Genomic DNA, 26,857 nt, shown 5'->3' with positions numbered 1-26,857 from the left:
GACATGGACCCTGCGAGCTGGCTGGTTCAGAGGATGGTGTCCTGAGCTCTGTGCTTGTGATGGTTAATCGCTACCTGGTTTAAAACTCGCTTAGGAACATTAATGCAAGCTGAGGTCGTGCCTCTTGCTGCTGTATAACCCAATGCTTGGAAAAGATGTTCCAGTTGATTTCAATGTGAAAATCATACCTGGAAAGCTTTTAGGATCAGGCTTTTATTGGAATAATTGTGATGAAGTGATGATTAGTATAATGATTGGCATTCCGTGTAGAATCAGTACGCTGCTTGTTTTGAGGTTTCTTGTTCATTTGTTTGTTTTGCAAACTGAGACAGAAATCCCTAATAAAACTCTTTAAAAATCATATCAAAACTCCTACCATTTCCCACAGTATAGAGTCATCTTTGAACTGCTGAAATCCCACAAAGGCAGAGTTACTAAATTTACACTTGGCATTGGCAAGCCAATTGCCATCTTATCTGCAATATATTTTAACTTTTTGTTATCAGGTTACATATAAAGTTCGCCTCTCACTACAGTTGCAGTCCTGCCTTCCAGTCAGTTATCAATGTCTACTGATAAAGGCTATTTTCCCATCACTTAATATTGAGCAATTTAGAAATTGATCATTTATATAAAGTAAATACAATCCTGCTATCCATTAACCTTTTTTGCAAACAGACGCTACAACATTTGGCCGAAAACAATATTCCTCGATCCCTTCATATACAGCCATAGATTCTACTTAATATACATACCTTTGACGTCAGGCATAAACAGACCAAGAGCAGCTACACCCACAAGCCTCTGATGTCGGAGGTGATCTAATTCACAACTGGCTACAGCAAAGTTAAATCCACAGAAGGCAGCAGAATGTAAAACCGAGGGGATCACATGTTAAACACTTCAGTGTTCCCACAGACAGAGGGCTGCATACAGTGTTATATTAGAAACAGAGGCCTATGTAAATAAGAAACCTGACCTTTGTTTGAAATTTATAAATAGAATCAGAACATCTTTTAATTTTACCGACTTACTTCCTTTATAAACAGATAATGCATTTTTATAGCCTGTTCTGATGCATATCTAGCGCATGTCATTTTTAGGTCTTGAATGACTGCCTGGGTTACGCTACAATCAGAAGCAGAAATCCTAAAGTACTTTTGGAAAGCTGTTTTTTATAGCATTTTTTTATGTAATCAAAACCAGCAAGTGCTAGAAATGTTTTAGAAAAGTGTATTAGCATTGCTCGATTGTAGCATTTTGGTAAAAATTTCAGAATTCACAGACCACACCTAGAATAAAAAGCAATGGGCTAAACTAGAGTGAAGGGAATTTTAGGGGGAGGTGTTAAGGAAGTCTTCCTAACAGTAAACTAGGCACTTGACTACTAATCTAGGATTACTGTGGATGTTTACAAAAAACAGGTTAGACAAATACATCATGAATAGATACAAACATACAAGGAGGAGGAGGTTCATTTGGCTGGTCTGAGGCTCCCTCCACCCCTATTTTCTACAAATACAATAGCATGACAACTAACAACATTTTCAGATAATGAGTTCTAACCTGCAGTCTAGGTACAGCTTCTATCTTGTTTAACCCAAAAATCCTACTGCTTTTCAAAATCATTCTCTCCAAAAAACAGACACAGTAAGACAGACACCAGTTCACTCTCAAATGTTTTGTCTGCAAGATTCTACTTCTCTAATTTAACAGGGAAACTTAATCTAGGTTCCTGAGTCTGTTCCCACACAAACACATTCTAACTCTGGACTATTTCTATTGCTTTTATTTTCTATTTTCTAGTACTGGAGAGCCACAGGATGGTTCAGCATAAGAGATTGGGATTCTGGGCTTAAGTGGACCCAGGTACAAATTCAAGATTTAAAAAGGAATGTACCAAATAGCACGTCCTGAGAAAGACCAGTTCCTTTCCCGTCCTATAAGCATCCACTCTAAATATTTAATAGGGAAACACTGAATGCTAGTTTTTATACACAAGCAACTATAAAAGGTATATAAAAGCTTTAACCGGAAAAACAGTAATAATAATAAAGCCCCTTTTCAACATGTGCTAGTGTAATGTGCCATGCTTTGCTGCGTTGCTTTCCAGGAATATTTTTATATCTCTGGAATAAAAGCTGAAATAGCCATTTATAACAAAAATATGGTCTTAATTGCAATAGAGCAAATGATACACTTAATAGAGTGTGCATGCTCTTTCGAAGCAGCTTACTGTATTTTTGTGTCTCCCTCAGTTGAAAAAGCAATAAGCCATCTGCAGATGTTTATGTATGAAATCCAACATAGGGAAAACATTTGCACTACAGAACAGATAAGATAATTGAAAATGAAATTGCAAGATAAGGTGTTTGACAGGGCGGAGGGAAACTGCACAGTGGAGGAAAATCCATCCCCATGACTACTGGTCCTTTCTCCTCCCTGCTCATTGCTGTTTGCCTCTTCTTGGATTCCAGAGCTCGTTTTATTCCTCAGCAGCCTTCCTACAGACTGGTGGATTCAGTCACAGTTGGAAATTGTGAAACTGTGGTTTGTTTCAGAAAGAGAAGAAAGCAGAGTTTAAGTATCGCTTTAGCAGCAGATGGCTTTGCTTTGGATTCTTTTATACACAAAGGAGATGTGTTCGCTGGCTTTGTAATTAACTCAAAAAGGGAAAAGAAAAATTGTTAAAGGCAGTGTGGATATGACTTGAATTTTTCATCAGGTAAGAAGTCAGAAAATCCATAAAACTGGCAGAACTTACTGAAATATATCTTTTAAAGGATTATTGTATTCTATACCTTCTCTATTTAACATTGCATGGAAAGTATCCTCCAGATTTTATCTATGCAATACTTGGGAACTTAATAAACAGACAAGGTTTGCAACCAAAATATTTACTGGTAACTTTGAAGGGATGAGACTGTGCATCTTTAACATAGGTAAGAAAATACTTAGGAAAGAAAGCCTTTTAAAAACTCATTTTAGACTATGCTTGTAATTTTCTTTTGCTTTTGCACGTTTCAGTAATGTTTCTGCATCTAGAGGAATGAAACAACTAGGCTAAGTGGATTATAATTTCTTACAGTGTTAAACTCTCACTATTGTAGAGAATCTTTTTCTAAATGCATGGATTAGGGATTGAAGTAATTAGTTCTCTTATTAAACACTTCAATCCAATTCTGATACCAGCTGTAGGTGCAGTTCAAGGATGCTGATTCTGCTAGTATTTATTAGCTTCAAAAAAAAAATGCCAGTATGTATTACAATAGAGTTCAACATGCTGCAGCGCATACTAGTGTAACTTATTTTTCTAATGCTATAAGTACTCTAGATGTTTAAACAAGGCGGCATGATTGTTTTATTGCCAAGGAAATGTTTAAATTGCCTTGCAGTATGACATGTACTAAAGACTACACTTTTTAACTCACAGTACAAAGCAAATAGTGGAAAGAAATTAATCTTTTTCCTGAAAAAAAAGATGATGTAGGTAATCAGTGTGCCTAAAACTCATGTAGCAAGTGAACTGATCGGAAGGTCAGCACAGGGACTTTTCCTGAATGGTATGAAGTGCCAAGAAGCCCTCCCACCCACATAGAGTTCTTGGGAGAGGATATTCAGCACTTGCTATCAAACCCTGTTGTGCAGCCATGGATAAATAAACGAGCATAGCAAATAGTGCATAAAATATTACAAACCTGGCTCAGCCTCATGTCCTTTGAGTCCTCACAGCTTCTCCTGCTAACATAAAAAGCAGAGAAGAGCAGAGCTTGTCTTTGGAGGTATCTTGCTTCCAAGCCCTACTAACACCTGGTCTTTTCTCAAAGGGCAGGGCTCAGATCTGCACGAGTCAGGTGAATACCACAGGCAGTGCAAAGAGAAAGATCACCCTTGGGATGAAGCAGCCAGACTTTAGTCCCTTACACATCTGAAGTGGCACTAAAGCTCATCAGGGCAACATTTACCACTGGTTGGCCTCTTGTTCCTCCAGCACATGCATCCCTCTGGGCAATAAATCCAGCCAGGTAATTAGTGCTGCCCCAGGGAAAAGTGGTTTGCAGCGCATTACAGGAAAAACGTTGCCCAAAGGTGCTGTTGCCCAGCCACATCATCGGTTTCTGCAGGGTGCGACTGTGCTAGGTTCAGAATCCCTTTCATTTCTCCTGGACTCATTAGGAAAAGAGGTTTTGCAAGCTGGTGCACACACAGAGTAAGGTACGTAGTTCTTCTTCCTGCCTTACTGGAGTAGGGACACCTGCGAGGGACCACAAAGTCCATCTGAGCTCCTAGACTTCAATACCTTTTGCAGCACGAGTGTACAGGTTTCTATGCCATTCTCTCAATATAGCTGTAACCAAGCCAGGTGGCTTATTTAGGGAGACTACAGGGTGTAATGTTATCCCTGACCACAAAGTAACTCATATTTGGAATATCGGCCACATATAGTCACATAAATCTACAGCCAACATGACTACACTAGTTGAAAAGTGTATTTTAATCAAAATGAGAGTGGTAATAGATCCACCAAAGGTGGTTGGGTTTGGGTTTTTATTTTCAGAATCTTAATTTGAAGCACCCAAACTAATGTCATACAGAACTATCAGGATAAAGCAGTCAAGGATATAACTCTAACTGGAATGTTTTTTGGGGCAAATAGAGAATCGTAGTTCTCAGTTTAACCCTGGATTTGGTGTTAAACCTCATGCAAGCAACATCTTTTATTCCTTTGTGACTAAATAATGACAATAATTCCTGTAAAAAGGTTGACAAATCTTCTACAGATAAACACATTCTTTCCAGTAATAATAAAACACCCACCTACCCCTCTTTTTATGCATCCTCTTTAACTTTCCACTGCTCCTTCATCCTCCTTTCTCCACAGGGCTCTCAACACTATGGTATTTACTACTAGGGGTGAAGAATGACCTCCTTCCAACTGGTTTTTCAATAATTCCTACTTTGAAAAGGAATTAAGGTGAGTTGAGCTAGAGTTGAGTTTTGAAAGGTACGTGTGTAGAACATACTTATCCATCTTTCAAAGCAACTCTTAATATCCTTCTTTTTTCCTTTCCCAGGTTGGAAACATAGCCTTTCTCTGGCCAGAAAGCTGGTGAGCTTTGATTTAAGATTAACTCAATGATAAATTCAAACCCATCAAGATATTCTACTGAATCTAATTCTTCCCACTAATATTAGTTTTCTAACAACAGAATTGTACTAATATCAGATTTTTGCTTGACAACTGTTTAAGTTAGAACTGAAAGAAGAATCAACTCGGTGTCTCTTGAGTACCTGTATTTAACCACAGAAAATTTTGGGGTTATCGTTTGTCAAACTTGTACCACACAAACAGTGCGTAGGGAAATGAGACAACCTTTGGCAACTACTGATATGGAAATACTTGTATGTATAACTAAGATGTGATCTTTATTTGCTTTACATTTTTCTCAGATTAGATTGAGAAAAAAGGACATGGTCTCTTTAATACATAAGCAGGACAGGAAACTCCCTTAAAGATGTCGTTCATAGGAGTGTTGAATATCACTTAAGCTCAAGCACACATAATTTTGATTAAGCTAGAGTGATTTGGTGTATTAGTTTACATTGCTTTGTAGTTTCAGAGAAAATGTAAGTGTGATGTCTAAGCTAGCAATGTGATGGCAGGGCCCAATTCTTCATTGTTCTAATATTAAAAAGCAACAGATTATTCTCATCAGAATTTCTTAAACCTTGCTAAACCTTTGGCTGAGACAGATCTGGAAATATTGTATTTTGAAAAGCAAAGTTTATCCAAAGTTGGTAAAAGAGGATTTGTATGAAAATGCTCATACAAATGTAAACAGAGCTATCACTGCTATTTCTTATACATCACAAGCAGTTACAGTTCTGTAACACGGTCGGTGTGGAACCTCAGAAAAGTAGCATCAACCTCCACTCATATATATATATATATATGCGCGTATATATATATATATATAAAAAAAAATAAAACCACTGATCTCAAACACTGGCTTTTCCTTTCGGGATTTCTCAGTGCTGTAATTAATTATATCAGATTTGCCCAAAACTTCAAGGACACCAACTACAAAGACAGAATCATAGTAATCACTGCCTTGGAAAGCTCCATACAAAGTACGTTTTAAATAATACTAGGTTTTGTCCATAGGTTGACTGATGCTTCACGATGGACAAAGCCATTCAGCATCCCAGTGAGATTCTGGCTAATCAAACTATCTCTAACATTAGCTATTCTCAGTTTTTGAACTTTGATACATGCCAACCTTCCTTCCTTGCTGAATTCTTGCTTATTACAGCCTACTCATTAGTTACAATAGTGGGGCTTCTTGGAAATCTTTGCCTGATTATTATAATAAAGAGACGGAAGGAAGCTCAAAATGTTACCAACATTTTGATTGCCAATCTCTCTTTATCAGATGTCTTGATATGTATCATGTGTATTCCTGTCACAGTTGCATATACCTTAATGGACTACTGGATATTTGGGGAAGCTATGTGTAAAATAAGTTCTTTCATACAAAGTATATCTGTCACAGTCTCCATTTTCTCACTCGTACTCATTGCTATCGAGAGATATCAGTTAATTGTGAACCCACGTGGCTGGAAGCCTAATATTTCACATGCTTACTGGGGAATTCTTTTCATCTGGGGGTTTTCCCTCATAATATCCATTCCTTTTTTAATATTTCACCAATTAACAGATGAACCCTTCAAACATTTGTCTTTCCATAGCGATTTCTACAAGAACAAAGTTGCCTGCATCGAAGCATGGCCGTCCGTTACAGAACGACTGATTTTTACCACTAGTCTGCTGGTTTTCCAGTACTGTTTCCCACTGGGGTTTATTTTTATCTGCTATCTCAGGATATTCTTATGTCTTCGAAGGAGACATGGTAAAATAGACAGGATGAGAGAGAATGAAAGCAGACTGAGTGAAAACAAAAGGATTACTATGATGTTGATATCAATTGTTGTGACTTTTGCAGCTTGCTGGTTGCCTCTCAATATATTCAATGTTGTTTTTGACTGGAACTATGAGGCGCTCATGGGCTGTAATCACAATCTAGCATTTACAATATGCCACCTTGTGGCCATGATCTCCACATGTATCAATCCCGTCTTTTATGGATTTCTCAATAGGAATTTTCAGAAGGATTTGATAGTATTAGTTCACCACTGCAGATGGTCAGCATCACAAGAGGAATATGAAAATATTGCCCTTTCGAATCTGCAGACCGATGCATCTAAGGGATCTCTGAAGTTAAATAATCCCCTCGCGGATATCTAAAATAATCGAAGAGCAGTTTCCAAAATTTTGTTGTAGATGGCCTCTTTCTGCAGGTCTTGATCATGTTAGTGCTGGGTTTAGAGGAAGTCTTTGCCATTTAGTTCAGCAAAACCAGGATTATGCTCCCATAGGCATATTCTTAACAGGTACTTTATGATAGTATTAATGCTAATAAGCCACTTCCAAGAGTCCCAAAGATCAATAATAATGAATTATAAACAGTATTAACATCTTACTTTTTTAATCCACAATTGCCAAGTCACTGGCATACTACCTTAGCACCAATACAAATATTTCCACTTCAGCCACTGACACGGTTGTCCTTTCTAAACACCTGGCTTCACCCAAGTAAACCATGAACACTCTGGCATTCCTAACTTCATCAGACTTTTCGCAGACTGTTTTCTGGCCTTTTAATTTTCCAACCCTACATTGTTCCCACCTCTGGCCAATCTGCACAACAGTTTATAGGCAGTTCACACTGTAAGAAAGGCCCTTTCAGTTATCCTAAACCTCCACCGTCCTCCTTTCAGCCCAGCACGCGGTTTGCTTTGGTTTAGTACCAGTTCAGCCTAAAAATTGTATTTTAACGAGGGAAAAGGCTAGAGTTGGGATTTTTATTTGTTTTTTTAATGCGCACTAATACAGGGCCCATTTGATGTACTGCAAATTCCACTCAGATTGATGCTGTTCAAAATGAAATACATATTTAGCATTTCCCCTAAAAGCATCATATTCTACTCCAAACCACCAGTATAGATCATTGCTTTCGCCGTTACCATCATGACTGGTGAACAGACCTTTTAGAATCTCCATTATCAAACAAACACACTATGAATTCAGAGTAAATTTTGCTTTAGCTACTTATCCAGATTAGAAGTTCCTCTTTGAGTAGAAAATTAGGTTTGCATTTTAATTTTAGAAATATCTTTCTCCACATTTCTGCACTAGCAAAAGGCCACCTTGAGGCAGATGTGGTCATTTCTGTTGGACTGCATTTGAAAATAAATAGTTTCTTTTGTAACTCAGTGCATAGAAGCCTAAAAGTGTAATATTGAACCCAAGTTTTCTCAAACAACTAAAATATTTTTTTAAAACATTTTCCAGTTTGGCCATAAAAAAAATTAACCAAACATATTCTTCATCCATGCTACAGTGCCAACATACATAATCAGTTAACATTGGGCTGTTTAAATACAATACTTGGAACACTTTAGTCCAACAATTCACCATGCTTTCTCCTGTTTGAGTTAAATATAATTGATTACCTGTATTGCTGTGGGCCAACAGAAACTCTTGTGACCTTACGAGGCAGCCAGTGATGCTGATGGATGGTCTCCCCTTGCTGTCTCTCCCTACAAGTGCTTGGGCAGTATGTTCCTGTAGCATTAAACAGCTAAATTAAAAAATAATAAAAAAAAAAAGTTGCTATTGCTTTTTGTAACCCCAATTGTCAGCTCCCAACATCCTGATCAGAGTTAAGCAATCAATTTTTCCAGTCTGAATCTTGGCATAAGAGGGTTCTTCATTACCAGGTGGAAGCTCTCTGAGCAGTGAGATTGCTTCACAATCTAACGTGAATAATAATACTTGTGCCTTGATTTCTTCTTGTCATTTCTTCCTTACACTTTAATTTGACTCAAGTGCTGATGCTCCATTTCTGCTCTGAGCATTCAGTTATCAAGTATCTCCTTTCTTAATGTTGCACTTTTAAAAATCACTGCTAACCGAACAGGGTTTCATCACTGTTTTGAAGACGTCGCCCTTCACGCTGCACATTCTCTTGTTACATCCACTGGCTTTATGCGCAGTCTGATATTGAATTTCCAGACAAGTCAATAGGAGTGAACTGACTTTGATAGGAACAGACTTATTTGTAATACATAAGCATTATGGACTCCTCCAACGTGGTATGTGATGGTGATGTATGTAACCGTGCAATACGCAAGATTTAAAGATTGCTAGAGTCATAATATTAAACTGACAAATGTTGCCCTGTGTTAGGTAATGCTGAAAATTTTATTTTCCCTTATTTTATTGGTATAGCAAGTAGACAAAATTATAAGAGAATGTTAAGTTGTTTGTTGATGCAACCTGATGGAGGACTGTGAGCTTCCTTGGGGGAGCAGAAACATGGAATTAAATATGGAAAGCTGGAGGGGGAACCTGAACTCCAGGACACTATCCGAATGTACAAACAAAGTCTTAGCAATGATGTTTTTTTAAAAAAAACAAACTGCATCAGATCTTTGTTCAAGTGGTTCGGTCATGTCAACTAGACCAAGATATTTATAAACATCCTTGTAAATGAATATATCCTTACATATATTTGTATTTTATGGTTGATGGGTTTAACTGTAAGCACGTATAACTAGAGTTAGATACTTGGAAAATGGCAATCATTGTGAAAATAATTCTGTTGAACAGAAAGCTCAATTGATTATTGACTATAATTATGTATGTGGACAAAAGCAGTGCCATTGGTGTGTGTTATTTAAATACCTTGATTCCTCCTGTCTCCTGCCAAATAAATATTACCCTGTATACAATCACTATATTGCCCAGCGGTAAATTTTACTGCCTATAATCTTGATGGGACAGTTCTCATACAAACAGTTCTGGAAAACGGTTTAGCATTTCACATGTTCACTTATTAGAAAAACAGAGATCAGTGAAAAATTAGATATTTGCTGCTTCTGGGAGGGACAAGGACTTAAAGACAGCTAGAGAACCTTCTCAGGGCTCACGGTGCTGACACATGTTTTGGTGGAGAAGGACAGAGTAATAAACCAGGGAGGTTTCAAGTGAATTTATGTCTCAAGGGCAGAGCAGCCTTTTACTATGGTACTTTATGATTTGTACTCAAATATAATCAATGTGTTTGGAATACTGTTTTCTTAGACATTGAATAATCTGTGTGATTTGTCAGAGCAGAAGTTTCCCTTCAGCAGCTCAGGAAATGTTATCTGTAGCACAAATACTGAAAGAGCTCTTCCGAGGGCTGTATTGCAGCCCTGCTGGTACGTAGTCGTTTCCAAAGCAGCATCTACTCCTGTGTTTTAATTCATCAATATCTAAGTAGCAGAAAGATACTTTTGATTTTTCTTAAGTCAAAACATTCATAGCACATTTGCCTGCATTATCAATATTTTACCCCATATGAAAAAAAACTCCTGGGATTTAACAACGACACATTTTACCGGGACAGATTCCAGCCTTGAAGATGAGATGCTTTTATTTTACCCAACCCTGCTCCACTACAAGTGGCAAATGATACCCAAGTTCTATTTCTTGCATTATATTTTTTAAGTTACATCACAGCTGCATTGATTGCAAGGCAAGAATATTTCACCCTGACATAACTGTAAATTAACACTGCACTAAACTTTACTGAAACAGGTAAAATTCTGAAAAACCCTACAGCTGACTTTCAGAGAGATTAATTTTGCATCTAAGAAGTGTCTGAAACTTACCCAGATTCTAGAAAGAAATAAAAATTATGGCAAAGCAGGTAATGACATACTTATAGAAATGTGGCCAAATAAGGCAATTACAATATGTTGTTTTATGCCACAGCTCTTATTTAGCAAGCTCTGCTCCATGCCTCTGGAAGCACATCCTGATCTTAGCCTACTTTCCTATAGAAACAAAGTTTACACCATTATGCTTCTGTCCTTTTGACCCTGATAATGTTTGAGCCATTGGCCAATCTTATCCAAATTTGAAAGAATAAATGTCTCAGAGGTTACGACACTCCTGTCTTTGGAAGAACGGTGGCTGGCTAGAAGACAGAAGTGCACGTTGCCACCCCCACTGACAGGTTACACATGCAGCACGACCTGCTCATTTCTGCGCCCACCGATCAGAAGACACACAGCTCCAGACCAGCCAGAGTAGATGCTGAATTGCTCAGGAAGGGGATCAGAGTTTCAGAGAGATGACACACAAGTTTTGCCCCAGCATTTGGGATCCTTTGAAGTTAAAAAAAAAAAACAACAAGCAAAAAAGAACCTGCATACAAGTTGCCACGCTACGTCCCCATTACACTGTTGTAAATGCAACAAAACCTTTGCATTCATGTAGGCATGAATGGCATTTTAAAACATTTATGACACTTTTTCCAGGTTGAAATGGCCTATGGGGCAGAGGAAAAACAAAGTAAAAAGACCATGACAAAACATCACCACTGGCAGAGAGGTCTTTTCACCAAAACGTTATCTTGGGATTCACAAGCTATCATGGTCTAACTATGGGAAGTCCTCTAAGCGCTGCACCTCCTTTCCCAGCTTCCTCCTCCAGTTCCCCAGGCACAGACTGTCTGCGGCAGGGGCTGGTTCACAGGATGCACGGAGTAGCCAACACAATGTAGCCATCTTCTTACAGCTCTGGATGTGATTTAATGGAAATAAAACAGGATTTGGCTTTCAGGAGAAAAATCATCATATTCACAGACCCCCCACTTCCCCCAGGCCCATCACAGTAGATGAGTGACAAACCAGGCTATTAGATATCTATGACATTTGCTTCATCATATACATATTTCTCTTCCTCATTGTTTTCAATAGTACTCTGAGAGGAGAGCAAATTTATAGAAAAGCTTTGAGTAACCTCACAACAAAGGGTCAGACGGACTGCAGATGTACTTAGTGGAACTTCATGGACTCCATAAATATAAAACACCACTGTCCTTTCTATTCTGTGCTAATAAGACACTTTAAAATGTTCCACGATGACACCCTTAGAATTATCTTGTCTGCTATCACTCATTTTTAAACAAGGTTCCTTTGGCATATAGCTCGATTTCCATGCAAATGCACTGACTGATGTCTTTTATTTCATTTCTTAGGCTTCTCTATTAGTCACAGGCTATTTACATAATGTGATGGAAGTGGCACCTGTGTGGAGCTATTCTCTGTGCAGAATTCATTTCACCCTCACACCTAGTGAGAAAAACTTGTTAATTCATGTAGGTGATAGGGCTATAACAGCTGCATGAATTAGTTCTCCCAGCCAAGAATGGCTACTAGAACCAGAAGAAGCTCTCCAAGTTTGGGGTCTCTCTAAAGAGAATCACTTATACCCCCTTGCCAGCTCCATTTTTAGGTTGGAGACTTCTGCAGTGCTTACTTCCACAAAGCCAGAACCGCAGTGTCGGAGGTGGCTCGGAGGCACGGATTCCCCAGCCTCGGATTCCCCAGGCACACACTTCTGTAGCCGCTGCTGCACAGCCTCCACCTCCACAAGCTCCCAGGCCACCGTTACATTTCCCCAGCACACTCAGATCTCTGCCTCTCATCCTCAATACAGGCCAACAGATTTGCCTATTAACAAGCAACAAAACGACTACTTTTGGGACTAAAATAATTTGGATGCTATAGTTGTGTCAGATGATCCCATGCTTTAATTTCTACCTGGAACCATATCAGTATTTGCCATCATTCCCACTACTAAAAACCACCCCATGACTGTAGTCTGATCACATCCCCACATTTCCTCAAGTAGTTGGCTAATGGAAACCATTTAATCCACATTAGATTGTTGGGAGGGGGGAGAAGAGGGTTTTTTTGGATTTTGTTTGTTTTCCAAATAAATGCAACCCCTGTTCCCCTACACATGAGAAGTAAATCTAGGCAACAATAAAATTCAAGAAGTTTTGTGTGGATCGAAACAAGAAAGGACATGTCAGAACAGTCCTCGTACTCTCTTTTGTCTCTCCAGAGCCAACTGTCCCATTCTTCTGGAATCTTCCTCAACAAAATTATCTAGCTGCCATCCCCTCCCCTCTTAAGTAACTCTGCAGGAACTTAGCAGCAACTACTGCCTCGCGGTCCTCACCCATTCCTGTTGCCTCTTGGAAGGACTCCACTGCTCAAGGAGCTCTCTTCAGCTGCAGAAATGAATAATAATGAATAATTTTAAAATAAAATAATCAATGCCAAACAGTCTGGATTTTGGGGAAGGGGCTTGACTCTGAAGCGGCAGGGAAGGAGCCGAGTTTAACGGAGTAGAACAGAGCCAAGCCCGACGCTCACAGGAGCTCAGACCCTGGAAGAGACTCGGGAAGATTCTGCGAGAAAATGGAGACACAGTTTACAAGCCTCAGAGCAGATTGTAACAGCATGAAAATATACATACATGTTTAACTCAATACACTGTGGCAACTATCTGGGCTCAAATAGAAAAAATTCTATTTGAGCATCATACCTTCATGGGACATTTTTACAAAGACAAGGCGGCACAGGAACCATTTCACAGGAGGGAGATGCACATACACGCTGCAGCCGTGCCCGGAGAGGTAAGAACCGCGGGCTCTGCTTGCAGGAACACAAGGCCATCAGGTGTCAGCAAGGGACCCCAAGTCTCCTCGTGTAAGAGTTAGGTCTTGCAGCAAAGGGCGTGGGAGAGCCCCAGACCGTGGGCTGGACTGAGCGTACGGCTGCGGGATGGGAATGCTACATCCTCACTGGGTGGTTGTACGTTTATTCTCTTCTGAGGAACTCCAAAGTAAAGGTCAGAGGGACCTCACCGCACCCACAGGATAAACCTTTGGCAGGATAATTAGTCAGCAAACAGTCTCTTTTAAGGTATCCAGGCCTAACATTCCACTGTTTGTAAAGAACAGCTTTGTCAGTCAGCCTAGCAAGGCTGTCAGCACAGCTTGATATCCTATCCAGCACATATTTACATTTTTGCATTTCAGGTAGCTTTAAGTGTATTGTTGCTTCCAGCTTTTTACTCACAGACCTTCCTGACAGTATGAGCAGCTCAAGTTCTCACTTACACCAAACGCACCAGGCACTCCTGCGCCGGTTAGAACTCAGAGTTAAAGTTCTCCTCCTTGGGACTCGCACCGTTCATTCCAACCAACACCAAATACCTACCTAAACCACAGCCTACACTTTCTCCTGAAACCGGCTTTCGATGGGGCGATTCCCGGAGGCGCCGTCTGTCTCCAGCTCTTTGTTGGAGGGAAGCGCCGGGTCGCGGCGCTCGGGACGGAGCAGGGGGGACGGTGGAAAATGTCACACTCCAGCGGTTTTGAATGCCGCCATCCGGGTTGGTGACCGTAAACGTGATCCCGAGAGCACATTCTCCAGGGGCACCCACAACCTTTGAGCACTGCAGAAGCTCCTGCCCACCAGTGCTGGACCCCCCACCTGCCAGGCAGAAAATCCCAAAACTGAGGCATAGAAGGGTATCATCATATTTTGAATTGCTCTTTATTAACTAAACCCAGCTAAATTTTTTGCCTGTGTTTAGGCATGCATACAAAAGCACAGACATACTACATTTAATCGTCGGTTGAAGTAACTTAAGTCCTGTGACTGACTGGGAACGCAAGGTTGCTGGCTTCTAATTAAAGATGAAGTTGGGACTCCTTTAAAAATTGGCTGCAGAATTAGCATTGAGTCCAAAAGCAAAATCTGAGTTGACTGAAAGGTCATCAAACATAGGGAGATAATTACTGCTTGATGTCTTGCTGTTCCAGAAAACCCAAGCTCTAAATTTAAAAAAAAAAAAAAAAAAACCCCAACAAAAAGAAACCCGCATGCTGGAAGCCTTTGATGAATGATAACAAAAAGTTTCTTTCTTTCCCATCTCCATCATGCAAACAGACTGAGCACAGAGATATTGAGGGCATTATGCAAGAAAACCCCAAAAATCACATAAGCCCGAGTATCCTGTTAAACCTCATGTCTTCATTCATTGAAATACAGGACAAATCAAATTTTTCAAGGGAAAATTTCAAGGGAAAAGTAACTTTTTTTTGTTGTTAGTATCATTTACTTTGCTGACTAATCAACTTACAGAGTTGATTAGCTTTTCCTTACGCAGCTTTGAGTCCTTGCCTTTTTCCAAAAGAAAAATATACAGTGTACTAAGAGTCTAGGAGTACTCGAGTTGTGTTAAAAGGCTGTGTGGGGTTAGCGTTAAAATACTTCCAGTATGTTTTTGCGTGGAGGGGATCTGCAGCAGCTCCACCAAAAGCATTTAAGAATAGCAACAGCAAATTATGAACAAAACAAATGATGAACAAAAAATTTATGAACAGTCAAATTAATATAATCAAGAGTTACAGCACATCTGCTGCTAAGAAATAATAGCTGCCTCTTGTATTCTTGGAAAAGCTCAAAAAAAAAATCAACTGCTAGTTTAATAATTAAGAAGGCTTTAAAAACATGCAGAATGACTGAATTGCTGAGGATGGGAAGGGACCTCTTGAGATCATCTAGTCTGACCCCCCATGTTCAGTAAGATATGATGCTTTTTCTGAAGCATAATCATAAATTTACCTAATTAAAACTTCAACAGAAAACTGCTCCTGGGAGAGCTGGCCACAGAGGAGCCGTGAGGGTGTGTGCGGCCAGCAGCGCCTGCGTTCCTGCCATGGCACATCGCTTAACCACCACTGATCTCCATGGCAAGCTTGGTATCTCCCCACCCTAGGGGATTTTTTTTCTCCATCCCAGTTCATGTTGCTGGCAAACCAGGAGCTGGAAAAAAAATAAAATTAAAAAAAAAAATCAAAATTCCCCGTTGGAAGCCACTCCGGCTGCCAGAGCGAAGGCAGCTGTCGGGGAAGCAGTGGTGAGCAGATGTGATGTGGAGCCACCGACGAAGCAGGCAGGAGCCTGGTATGTCTGGGCAGATGTGCAAGGCAAAAAGTAATTATTTTTTTTCTTTTTCTTCACCCCATAGAACTAACCGGGGATGAAATCAATAGAAATTAGTTTCCTGCCCACTTCATCTGTGGCATCATGAAGGGTTTGGAAGCTAATGTTTCAGTACATGGTATAGATACAGAAAAAGAGACCAGCAGAACTGCCCTACATGACCAGAATCCAGAGATCCTGCAAATTACTGCCATTTACATTTTATATTAAATATGTCAAATTTGTTTCTCAAATTTTATCCTCAGGAATATGTGCCAACCTTTCATTACGACTTTATTTGTTTTACCTTTAAAGCAATTGTCCCCGGGGCGGGTATTACTCGCATGCCACCTTTACCACAATCAGATTAGCGCCGTGTTTACTCTAAAAGCTGAAGCCTCGCTGTGCGACGGTGAACCGAATGCTCGGCATTGAAATGAGATCGCCTGGACGGAGCACGCAGCCCAGCCCCCATTTCCAGCCCCGTCCTGGAGAGGACCGTGCTCACCATATGGTGCTCCTGCTATGCCTGTGCTATTTCTAGCTTCAAACACTGGAATTGGAATGGACAGATTTAAAAATAAGGCTTTGATCCTGCCAAGGTGTCTGCTGACCACACTACAGACCTTTTTCGCCGGTAGTTGAACCAGCATTGTGCCATGCAGCCTTCAGATGGTTCCCCTTCATAATACACGTTCACACACTTTGGTCTTCCTTACCCCATTCCTCGGACCTGCTTTCACCCACCCTGCTTTCCCTCCTGCCCTTCTCACAAACCCACGTGCCTGGATTTGAATGTGCTTTCACTTTGACATCATTTATCCAGCTGGAAAGAAAGCAAACTCACGCTCCAGGCAATGAAATGAGCCTTTCACTTCCTGCAAGCCGTGTTCCATCACCAGCGCAAGGTTCCCCTTCAGCAGCACAGACCTCCGGAGGACCGGCCAGCCCTGGGCCCACCACCCCGCGCCCACCCCTCTGGGCACAGCTTCCAGCCACGTCTGGAGGAAAACCAGGTACTGGTGACTCCTTCTCATCCAAAGTTGCCCACATCCCAGTGCCAGCTTTAGGCAACACTAAAAACAGAATGTTTACCTAAAAGTAGTAATTTCTACATAAATCGCTGGATTTCTAGTTAATAGACCCTCTGAGGATTTTTTGGTAGACCAAACGCTCCTTTCAAAGCAAATGATTAGGGCTGTATATAAAAAAAATCCTTTTTACTCTACTGTTCAGCATTTAGATTAATCGACCAACTAGTCGATTTGCAGCCATCCTCCTACAAAAATGAACACTTTGCAGTCGTAGACAAAAAGCCTTGAAAGGCTTCAGCATTCACAGGGGGGTTACAGAGGTACAAAGGATTATGCCCTGTGCACAGCCACTAACCATCTTAAATCCCCACAGCTGTAGCAAAGACAGACATCTGGCTTGTGCAGCACTCACTTCGGTGCACCGAGTACACCATAAATGAACCACTTGGCATGTAGGATCGAAGGTAGGGAATGTGTCATTATCCAGGAGGGTTACAGAGGAAGGTTTCACCCAGGCGGAGTTTCCAAAATGCATATAGCAAATGGACTACTGCTTTCTCAAAGCATTAAATCTCAAACCATTTCTAGCTACCCCAGGACAGAGAGCCCTCCAGTGCTCTGCTTGCTTTACCTGGATTTTCAGTTTCCCTCTCCCTCCTTCTCTCTACCACTCCCTTATTTAATGGGAAAGAGCAAAGATGACATTTCTCACAGTATTTAGCAAGAACACCTACATGATGCAACTGCCCAGCATCAGGGTTTAACAACCCATAACTCAGGTTTACCAATCAGGACAATGCAAGTCAAGGTTTTGCTTTTTGGAGGAAAAACAGACAAACAAACCAACCAAACCAAAACAAATATCAAGAAAACAAAGCAAAACTTTGGGACTTTTAGCAGCTGTAGTGTCTAGATCAAACAAGTTGTTTCCATTCACTTAGGTCATTTTTTACTCAAAAAATAACAACTGCAAAGCAATGGAAATCAAAAATTAGACTTTGGCACCATTAAGCAAGCCATAGCATTTTTACTAGCATAATCCCTGAACACTGGCCTACCAAATACCAGACTCGTCCTTTTCCTTCCCAGAGAATTTGGCAGTATTATGGTTTCCACAGCACACCTGAGATGCTCGGGGGCACTGGACCTGCAGCACAGCAGTGGTACAGGAAGTCCTCAAAAGAAATTTTTCACTTTTACCTCTGCAAAGATGAGGCACACATCAGCCAAGGGAGCTTCCCCCCCAGTATCGCTTCTCCGCTTCCACCAACAGGTTTAGCAAAATCCACATACACGTTTTCTTCACCTGGTTGCACCTACAGCACAGGGGCTTGGTGGCACAGCTACATCCGCTGGAAGTCTCCGGTTTGGACCAACATCCTTGCAATCTCTAGAACTCAACAGAACTCAACAGAAGCTTAATATTTTACTGCAAATAAATAGTTCAAAGAAAAAAGATCATTTACTTCTCACCCTTAAAGGTTTCATGATATGGCTATCTGAATACTTGAGCCTATATGTCCAGCAAATGCCTCTTGCACAAACACGGCCTCGTTTACAAGGCCTATGAAACAGGCAAAAAGAGGTAAGTGTCATAAGCATAAGACAATCTAGATGAGCCTAGCTTCCTTCAAAAAACCATCAGAGAGGATGCTCTGAGATCCATGAAGGACCACACACTTTCTAACATTTGAGAACACCACAGTTGCAGCTAATGTCTTCCAGGAAGAGACGTGAGATTTCCAAATTCAGTTTTCAGCTGCTGCCTCTGATCTTCACAGACCTACTTGCACACTTGGATGCTGAGAAGCAGCAAAGGAGTGGGGGAAGGGAGGGGATCAAGGTGCAAAAAAAAAAAAAAAAAACCCAGACAAAACCCCAGAGGACTATAAGCCCAGGCAAGTCTTGGTTCTTCAGATTGAAAGGCAACATAAAGAAACCACTCTATATTCACACGGTCTGTGGAAGCAATCTCACATGGTCTGGAACTTGCTCAAGGCACAACTTAATGTCCTTTGGACAGTGCTCCTTGGATTTATTTACATTTTTGCCCATTAGTTTTTACAAATCAAATCTTTCTGCTGTAGGGCACGCAAACTGGCTGGGCATTAGCACGTGATTTGCTGCTCTTTTCAGTAAAAGGCAAAATAGGGTGAAACTCTGAAATAGCCTACGGAAAAACAAGGCAAGATCTGTGGGAAGAAGCAATATCTGATATTGCTGGATGAGAGAGTGTCTTTCTGGAACTGCCAGCCATCTGATTTCTTCAGATCAGATACTGTAACGTCTTCTAGAAAAGCCTGCAGTTTCTCCTTGGACACAACTCATGGCTCAGAAAGTCTCTGGGGCTAGTCTGGGCCAAGTCACTCACGTGCTGTATCGGGATGGTGATTTTTAACCTTATCAAAAAGGATGAGAAAAAATGCTGTCAACTTTGGGACACAACGATGACCAAGAGCTAGACTTTGTAAAGACTGACTTGAAACTAGAATGCAGAAGGTGCTGCATTTCCACTCCAGTTCTCTTCTGATGTAGGTAATTCAGCTGGAGTTTATAGTTCGGACAGATTAAAAACAACTCACACAGAAGAGTGCACAACCTTTCAAGTGTACTTTATGAAGAATTTAGAGTGTCATAGCCCATACTTCCAGCATGCTAAGGACTCCAGAAATAAGGATTTGCCAGAGGTACAAAAGGAAGCAGTCCCAGGAACAGCAATTCCCCTGCTGATGCACCGACCACAACCGCATCCTCCCGCAGGGGATGTGACAAACCCAGACAGTTAAACAGATGCAGGGACTGCGTTCGTATCATTGTCTCAGAGCCAAATTCAAGCCTGCTTTTCCTTCTCTGCTGTTTACTTCACATAAGTGCCAAATGACATTAACATGAAGGCTCCCTGAAATTCCATCTCCCTCACATTTAAAAATATGCTATTGATTGGTGTCTGCCTTGTGTCGGGACTTGTCAGCGAGCTGCTGTGAAGGACATGCGAATGAAGTGGGGCACTCTTCGGAGATGTTCTGCATCAGAAAGGGAAGGTTCAGAGAGCTCAGCAGCTAACTGCAGTTCCCAAAGGGATACGTACACTTCAGTAAGTGAGATTATTCCGGTTTCCCAAGCCAGATGGCTGATTGATCTGGTATTATAGAGCACATAGCCAGACTAAAGCGGTTTGTCATGCTTCATTACATAGTCTGCTTCCATGTCTAGTTGAACATCTTCAGATCCTCTGGAGAAAAAAAAATAAAAAACAACAAAAATTTATTACTCCCCAAACTATCAGGAGATACAGGTACAGCAATATCCTTGTAAAAACTAAGTCTTGAACCTTCTTAGGGAAATCTGCGTACTTCCAATGCAATAGGACAACTTTTCCCAAGCAAGTATTTTGCTCTTCAAATACTTCCAAAACATGAAGTTGTTGGATATCACAAAGACAAGACATTTGCAGGTCAGCTGCCTCATTTTATGTATATTGAAAGGTCAGGACAAACTCAGCTCTAGATCCCTGCCCAGCTCTGCTTATTCTGCTTTGATTCCCAGCAGCACGTGCTTGTTCGGGCAGCCTGGGAGGACCAGCAATCCCTTTCTGCACAGTACTGGGAGCACCTGCAACGCTTCCTGCACGAGCACTGCCTCAGCTCTTCCTCCCAAGCATCCCAGACCTCTCAGTTCACCACCTTACACCGACACCACTATAAAATATACTGAAAGCATTCACAAACTGTGTTACCAATGAATTTATACAGCTGCATTTACACAAAACCCTAAGAGAATCCAAATCTGTTGAGCTTCGTGCATGATCTGCCTTAGCTGTCTGCTGAGTTCCACCCTCATGCTCGTCATTCTGCTACTACATTTGCAATTTCCATGTATTTTTCTCCTCGTGGCCTCCAAGTAAATACGCAGAGCCTGAATTTATGAAACCATCAGATCTTTTCTTTGATCAGACTTGAAAAGAAGGAAGAAAAATAACCAAAATTCTTTCCCAATCTCACTTTTTTTATTGTATTGACATCTTATCATTTTGTCTCTGGAGACCAGAGTTAAAGTTCCAACCCGGTCACAAGGTTTGATGGAATTGCTTCAGTCCCTAATAATTATTTGTCCACATCATAAAACTAGTATTGCACAATCTGTCATTATTAGCCATTACTGTTTGGTCAAGGCAGCAGGTTGCATTGGTGACACCTGAAGGATGGGCTGGGTTGGGCAACATAGGTAACACAGCAACTACCTGCTAGGAGAATTGTTCACTTTTTTAAAAAAGAACCAAATCAACACAAATTTTAAGAGGAGTGGTTATTTTATTGGCATATTTCCTGCTAGTGCTTTATGGGTACAAACTATTTTTTGCATTGCTGAAAATCAAGGCAGCATTATACTTAGATTGTATCTAATTAATTTTTCATACTAAAACCCTTCTCAATGCCAGATGGCTGATACATGGCCACTTAGAAACCAGAAGGTATCAGTCAGAAAAAAACCCACAAAATCCTCAACTTTGTTCACTGAGCCCCTTTTTTACCTATGGCCTTGCTAGTCAAACGGTATTTATGTACCTTTGAACAGGGAAGTCATTTAAGAGAAGCATGAAACATTGTTATTTTAATGCATCTCTCTAGTCTTCAGAATTATTCTTTCCCATTCCAGCCATTACTCTCAGGAGCACAGAGTATTAACCTTTTGCTGGGTTAAAAGATCTTTGGGTCATCTCTATCATCACCTAACTTGGGGCCATTGAGAGAGATGCACAGGGAAACCTAGAGCCTGGGTCCGCTCTCTTTGTCACCTTCAAGGGCACAGTTTGCTAACTGGCAGAGGATGAGCATCCCCACCAGGACAGCTGAGCAAGGGACAGAGCGCGCTGCTGAACCCAGCACGACCGCAGTCGGACTCCGTGTTGGTCAACGCTAGTGCAGAGAGGAGCAAAGCCCCCCGTCTCCGTCCTGCACAGGCGAAGCCCAGGCTTGCACAAACAGCGCAAAGGCATTTCTGTCCTGCTCAGGCCAGGCTACCCGCCGGCTAACATTTGCCAGAATGTCACAGGGAAAGGAAAAAAAGCACTCCTTAATTATAGTCCTTCTGTTGTTCTACTCAGGGGTTTTATTAAAAGGGAAAAGCACAGAGAGCAGCAAATCAGCAGCTCCTAACAAATGAAGTTTTAGAGGTTGATTTTTCAAGTGATTAGCAGTGCAAACACACATTTTCACAACTCAAAGTCTTTGCATTTTTATGCAACAGCTATTTTTCATTAGCCAAGAAAGGACCAGGGAAGAGCAGTTAACAGCCAATACTAGCCTCAAATACTAATGGCTTTAATACCACAGCACACAGATTTAAAATCCCTATATTGCAGCTTCGGTTCCCTTGTCCCAAGAGCTCCATAGGTCCCATATGCAGCTTTAGGTGTGTCACTGCACCTGTGCACATATGATTCTTTCACGACAAAACATCGCTTGCTGGACAAAACGCCATTTGGCTTCGCACAAACCCTTCACCATCTCCAGCAGCATTTAGCACCATCGCTCCCGTGCACGAGTTAGAAGCTCTAGTGACCGAGCAGAGCAGCTCCCAGCAACTTATGGGCCAAAACAGGAATTGGAATAGCTTAGAGACAGATGATATACCCTGAAGGGAGCCAGCAATAAGTGTGGTAGCATCCGACAGCCTATATGTTTGCTGTGCTTCTTTTCATACCTACAAGTCCCTCAAGGTATCGAGAGCTTGCAGCTGACTGTGCTGCTGGGATCGCGAGCGCCGGGTGCTCAGCGCTCACCAAATATGCTTCCAAGTAAAGCCAAGCCACAAAAATTACAGTCAGAGAACCTGTTGTATAGATCACTAACTAGATTTAAACTTCCAAACAAGACAGCTTTAATAAAATCATCACTTGTCTAATTTTCTGAATGCAAAAGTCATACAAGTTTCACCAGTGATTTAATACATTTCTGAGTAACGGACTAGATGGGGAAAATTTCTTTGCTCCCACAAACAACTGGCACACCTTCACCTCCCTGGCCCCACGTATGTTGGTGACAGAAGATATATTTTTTCCCCATGTGCTCCTTTTTACCAAGAGAACAGGCTGGATGAGCTTTGCTGCCTACAACTTGAAGATAAACCGGGGGATTTTCCTTCTCCCAAACATGAGTTTCCATGACATTCCCAAACACCAGTCCAAACTCCTTTGGATGGCAGCAAGTTACCTTGTGTCAGAGTAGATGAGAAATGCACGTGTGCGGCTAAACACAGCGGCGGGCAGAGCAGCTACGCTGGGGAGTGAGAGGCTCTCAAGCCGTGTGCCATGTTACCGAGTGGAAACTGCAGACAAGGAGGGACTGGCGGGGCTCTCAGCCCCGGGATGCAGCATTCGGACTGAGAATACCTCAGATCCCAGCAGCTGGAGGGAGAGGAGAACGGGAGCTGATGCTTTTATTTCATTCTCACCGAAGCAATCTTAGTCTTGCTGAATTCAGAGACAGTTTATGGCAGGCTTTAGACTCTATTCCTTCAACTTCTTACAGCTTCCAAGATGCAGCATTAATGCCGCGGGAAGGCAGAGGACTCTGAATTAAGGGCACAGTTATCACACGAGTTGTTCCTGCCCCCCTCCGGTTTCACCCACTGCGCTCTCATTACAGAGCACCACGGGATATTCTAGAGAAAAAAGCAACTGGAGCTTCCCGGCGTTCCTGCAGACAGAGTGATTCTTCCTCTACTGAAATGCCAGCATCTACAATTAGTGCAGTTGTGCAGGACACTGTTACTGAATCCGCAGTTCACAGTTATAATTAACTGTCAGGGATAGGAGAAACATGGATTAATGCACTGTCTATACATCACACAGATGCATATAAAATATTCTTCACCAAGACACTTCACGCTGTATCTGCAAACCCAGCCTTCCCATTGCACTGCTTTTCACCCAGTCCTGCACAGCAATTAGAGCAGGTCGGTGGGACCGGGACAGAATATGACTATAGGGGTTTGTCCCCGCTCAAGATTTGGGGCCTCCAGGATGAGCCAGTCTCGTAGTGATCAATGAATTCTTGCTGCTCCCAATGCCAGGTTTGTTTTTCCTCTCCAAACTGCCTGCACAGGAAACTCTTAGACCAAAATTTCACTCTCAAGAGAAGTTTTGCCCCAGTGCAGAGCAGCTGGAAAGCCACCTACAGTTGCTTCCTAAGAACTGCTCTCCTGAAGGGAAACCCACTGCCGAATTTAGGGCTGTCACAAAATCCCGTGCGCCCCAACCTCCGCTTTCTGGCCCTTGGCACTGACAGAGGAAGCAAGCGCTGGCAACAGCCACGGGTTAGTTTTCTGGACCCTGAATTACACGAGACATTGGTGCAATGCATCCCGTCAGGGATGTTTCTCCTCTCCCTTATGCGGCTTTAAAGTCACAGAAGTATAAATGAATACATATGGGACCTGAGAGTAAAGGATGATTCCTCATGCTTACATAGGCTCAGAGATAATCTCACTGCAGTTCTCAGTGGAATTAATTCATGCACTGTGTGCACATAGTGTTATCAAGATATGAGAAGGAATGCATTACATAAATATACATTTATCATAGGGAGTGGAACAGCTGAGACGAGTTTTCATTTTTGCTTCTGCACTTAGATACGCCTTGTACATATTTTCCTTCAGTGAATGATTCAATCCACCACAATTAAAGTCACACAATGTAATCTTTCCTTTGATTTAATTGTTCCCCTTCTGCCAGATATACAAGTTCAAAATACAATCAAAGTAATATTTAAAATAGAAAGATTATTTTCAAAATTAGCACAGATCTCCTAATGGGTTCAGAATTACATGCTGGGAGTCTTGCAATGCATTGATTTTTGGTACTTAATTTTAAAAGATTTCCAAAGAACACCAGCATGAATCTGAGCTGATATTTCCCAGGAAACTCTAATGGACTGGGGTATTCAAATCCCTCAGAAGATCAATCTGCTCTCCCGTGCGCTGCTGCAAACGCTCTCCTTCCCCCACGTCCCAGAGCAGAGCCGCCCCTCTGGGACCCGGACGGTGCCCACAGCGGGACCAAGCCCTGCCTCCTCGCGAGGCAGCAGCCCCCAGCGTCCGCATCTCGGGTACTGACATCCCTCGGGAGCAAAGCCACGGGGAAGGTCACAAACACAGGGCCAGAATGAGAGATGCCTGGAAAGGCACCAAGCAGAACCTCAGGCGGTGCCCATTTCTTTGAGAGACACTCGGGAGAGGCAACGACCGGCTCCGAAGCCAGGCCACCTCCCTCGGCAGCTTTGCTCACTGCTAGCTTGGGCAGATCCGACCCGACAACTTAAAAGCTTTTACTAATAGTTCCATAAGCTTGCCCAAGGTAAAGCATATGTACACACAGATGTGCTTGTTAAGTAGCAAGCAAGAGCAATGCCCAGAGCTTTTGCACTCTCCTGTAACCAAGAAACAAGCGAAGAAGAGCAATTAACATCACGCCAATTAATGAATGTGATTTCTTCTCTCCTTCTCTCTTCCATCTCCTGACTTTGTTTTCAACTCCCTTCCCTTGCTGTACCTCCTGAATGTTCAATTTCATGTCCAGGCTTTGCAACGGAGAAACGCCACCGCTGATGCTTCTTAGGCAAAGAACTGAGACTTCTTAGCGCGGGGCAGCCCAGCGCTCTCAGCAGGGACACCAGGTGTTGAAGCGCAATGCTTGGTGTCCCTGCCGAGATCCCCAGATTGCAGAGCCACTGGCAATAACTTTAATAGAAATGGCATGCGCCGTCACCGTAAGGATTGAAGTTTTCATTAGCTGTTGAAGAAGGGGTTTATACAAGCAGCAGCACTGTTTTTTCAGGAACCCTTTCTCAGTAAGCGATTCAAAGGAAACGATTATCCAACCCAAGCTGTGTCCTCATTATGCTGAAGCACCTGCCCTTCCTCAGCACAGCCATCCTACAGCTCTCTAACTACTTAGCAAGACAAAGGATGCTAAAATAATCAGCATGATCAAACCCTTACTGTAGCAGGTATGCAGCAGGTCCTGAAAAATAGCCGCAGAAAAGAAACATGTAAAAGGAGTAAAAACTCACAAGGTTTTTCTCCTTTTTCAAAAGTCTCACTGTGTCTGGCAGGCAGAAAGCAGTGTACGAGCACACGCAACACACTTTAGAAGGTCAGGATGGGAACCAAAATCAGTAACGTCCTACCAGGTCCCTGTCCCCGCAGCTGGGTTTGCGCAGGAAGCAAAGCTGGTCTGTCCCAGGTGGGCTTGGGTGTTTCTGTGTCGCTGCATCAGCCGGTGCAGACCCGGCCCAGAGGACACTAGCGGTGCTGCACATCACCGACGAGCGTAAGCCGGGGAGGAAAGGGTCCCTATTCTCCTTCCTGCCCAGGTGGGCTGGAGCAGGGAACAGCCTTCATCCCAAACCTCTTCCTCTGCACGCTGAGCGATGCCAGCGAGGCAGTGGCGGACACCCAGCAGATGGAAAAGCGGCTATTTTCAGCACACAGCAACCGGCCGAGTGCAAACCGCGGCTTTTGGGGCTGTTCTCCACCCCAACCTGGTGTCAGCGGAGGAGCATGCCGACCAGCCACGCGCTAATGGAGCGAAGGGCCGGCGTCCATCCTGCTGCACGTGTGAACTGAGGACCATTCTGCACAGAACCGCTGCATACCATTGTTTACACCAGCGGTGCGGGATTCAGACCCTTTGTCTCCAGATACAGGCTTACTTCATTTAGCCGCTCTATGCAAGATAAAAATTGCCTAATTCCTTACTTATATACTCAAAAATTAATACATCAGAACTCATATTCTTATTTTTCATGTACACATACTACTATTAGTCCATCCCACCTGGAGAACTGGAGCCAAATGTGATG

General features: G+C 42.1%; 1 protein-coding gene and 1 long non-coding RNA gene across 5 annotated transcripts in view; one reads left to right on the top strand and one right to left on the bottom strand.

Moving 5' to 3' along the window:
• Positions 1 to 4,888: 4,888 nt before the first annotated feature.
• On the top strand, positions 4,889 to 9,706 carry LOC104641362 (neuropeptide Y receptor type 6). 2 transcript variants are annotated; one of them, XM_075766313.1, is made up of 3 exons: positions 4,889 to 4,975; positions 5,076 to 5,110; positions 6,167 to 9,706. In XM_075766313.1, exon 3 carries the CDS (start codon positions 6,185 to 6,187, stop codon positions 7,304 to 7,306), a length of 1,122 nt encoding a protein of 373 aa, XP_075622428.1. In that variant the 5' UTR covers positions 4,889 to 4,975; positions 5,076 to 5,110; positions 6,167 to 6,184; the 3' UTR covers positions 7,307 to 9,706. The 2 variants fall into 2 exon arrangements, with proteins under 2 accessions (XP_075622428.1, XP_075622427.1); XM_075766312.1 differs by lacking the exon at positions 4,889 to 4,975 and having other exon boundaries at positions 5,014 to 5,110.
• Positions 9,707 to 11,555: 1,849 nt separating this feature from the next.
• Positions 11,556 to 26,857, bottom strand: part of LOC142603818 (uncharacterized) — a 49,234-nt gene continuing 33,932 nt past the window's right edge. For 2 of the 3 annotated variants that reach the window (XR_012837692.1, XR_012837693.1), the window contains 4 exons: positions 18,675 to 20,226; positions 18,195 to 18,384; positions 13,142 to 14,463; positions 11,556 to 11,691 (listed from right to left, as the gene is read on the bottom strand). This is a non-coding gene — a long non-coding RNA (uncharacterized LOC142603818). The remainder of the gene's footprint in view (positions 11,692 to 13,141; positions 14,464 to 18,194; positions 18,385 to 18,674; positions 20,227 to 26,857) is intronic. The other variant, XR_012837691.1, reaches the window with a different exon arrangement.

This window comes from Balearica regulorum, chromosome 14, assembly GCF_011004875.1.
Source record: "Balearica regulorum gibbericeps isolate bBalReg1 chromosome 14, bBalReg1.pri, whole genome shotgun sequence".
Lineage (NCBI taxonomy): Eukaryota > Metazoa > Chordata > Aves > Gruiformes > Gruidae > Balearica > Balearica regulorum.
This window is presented reverse-complemented; position numbering and strand designations above follow the sequence as displayed.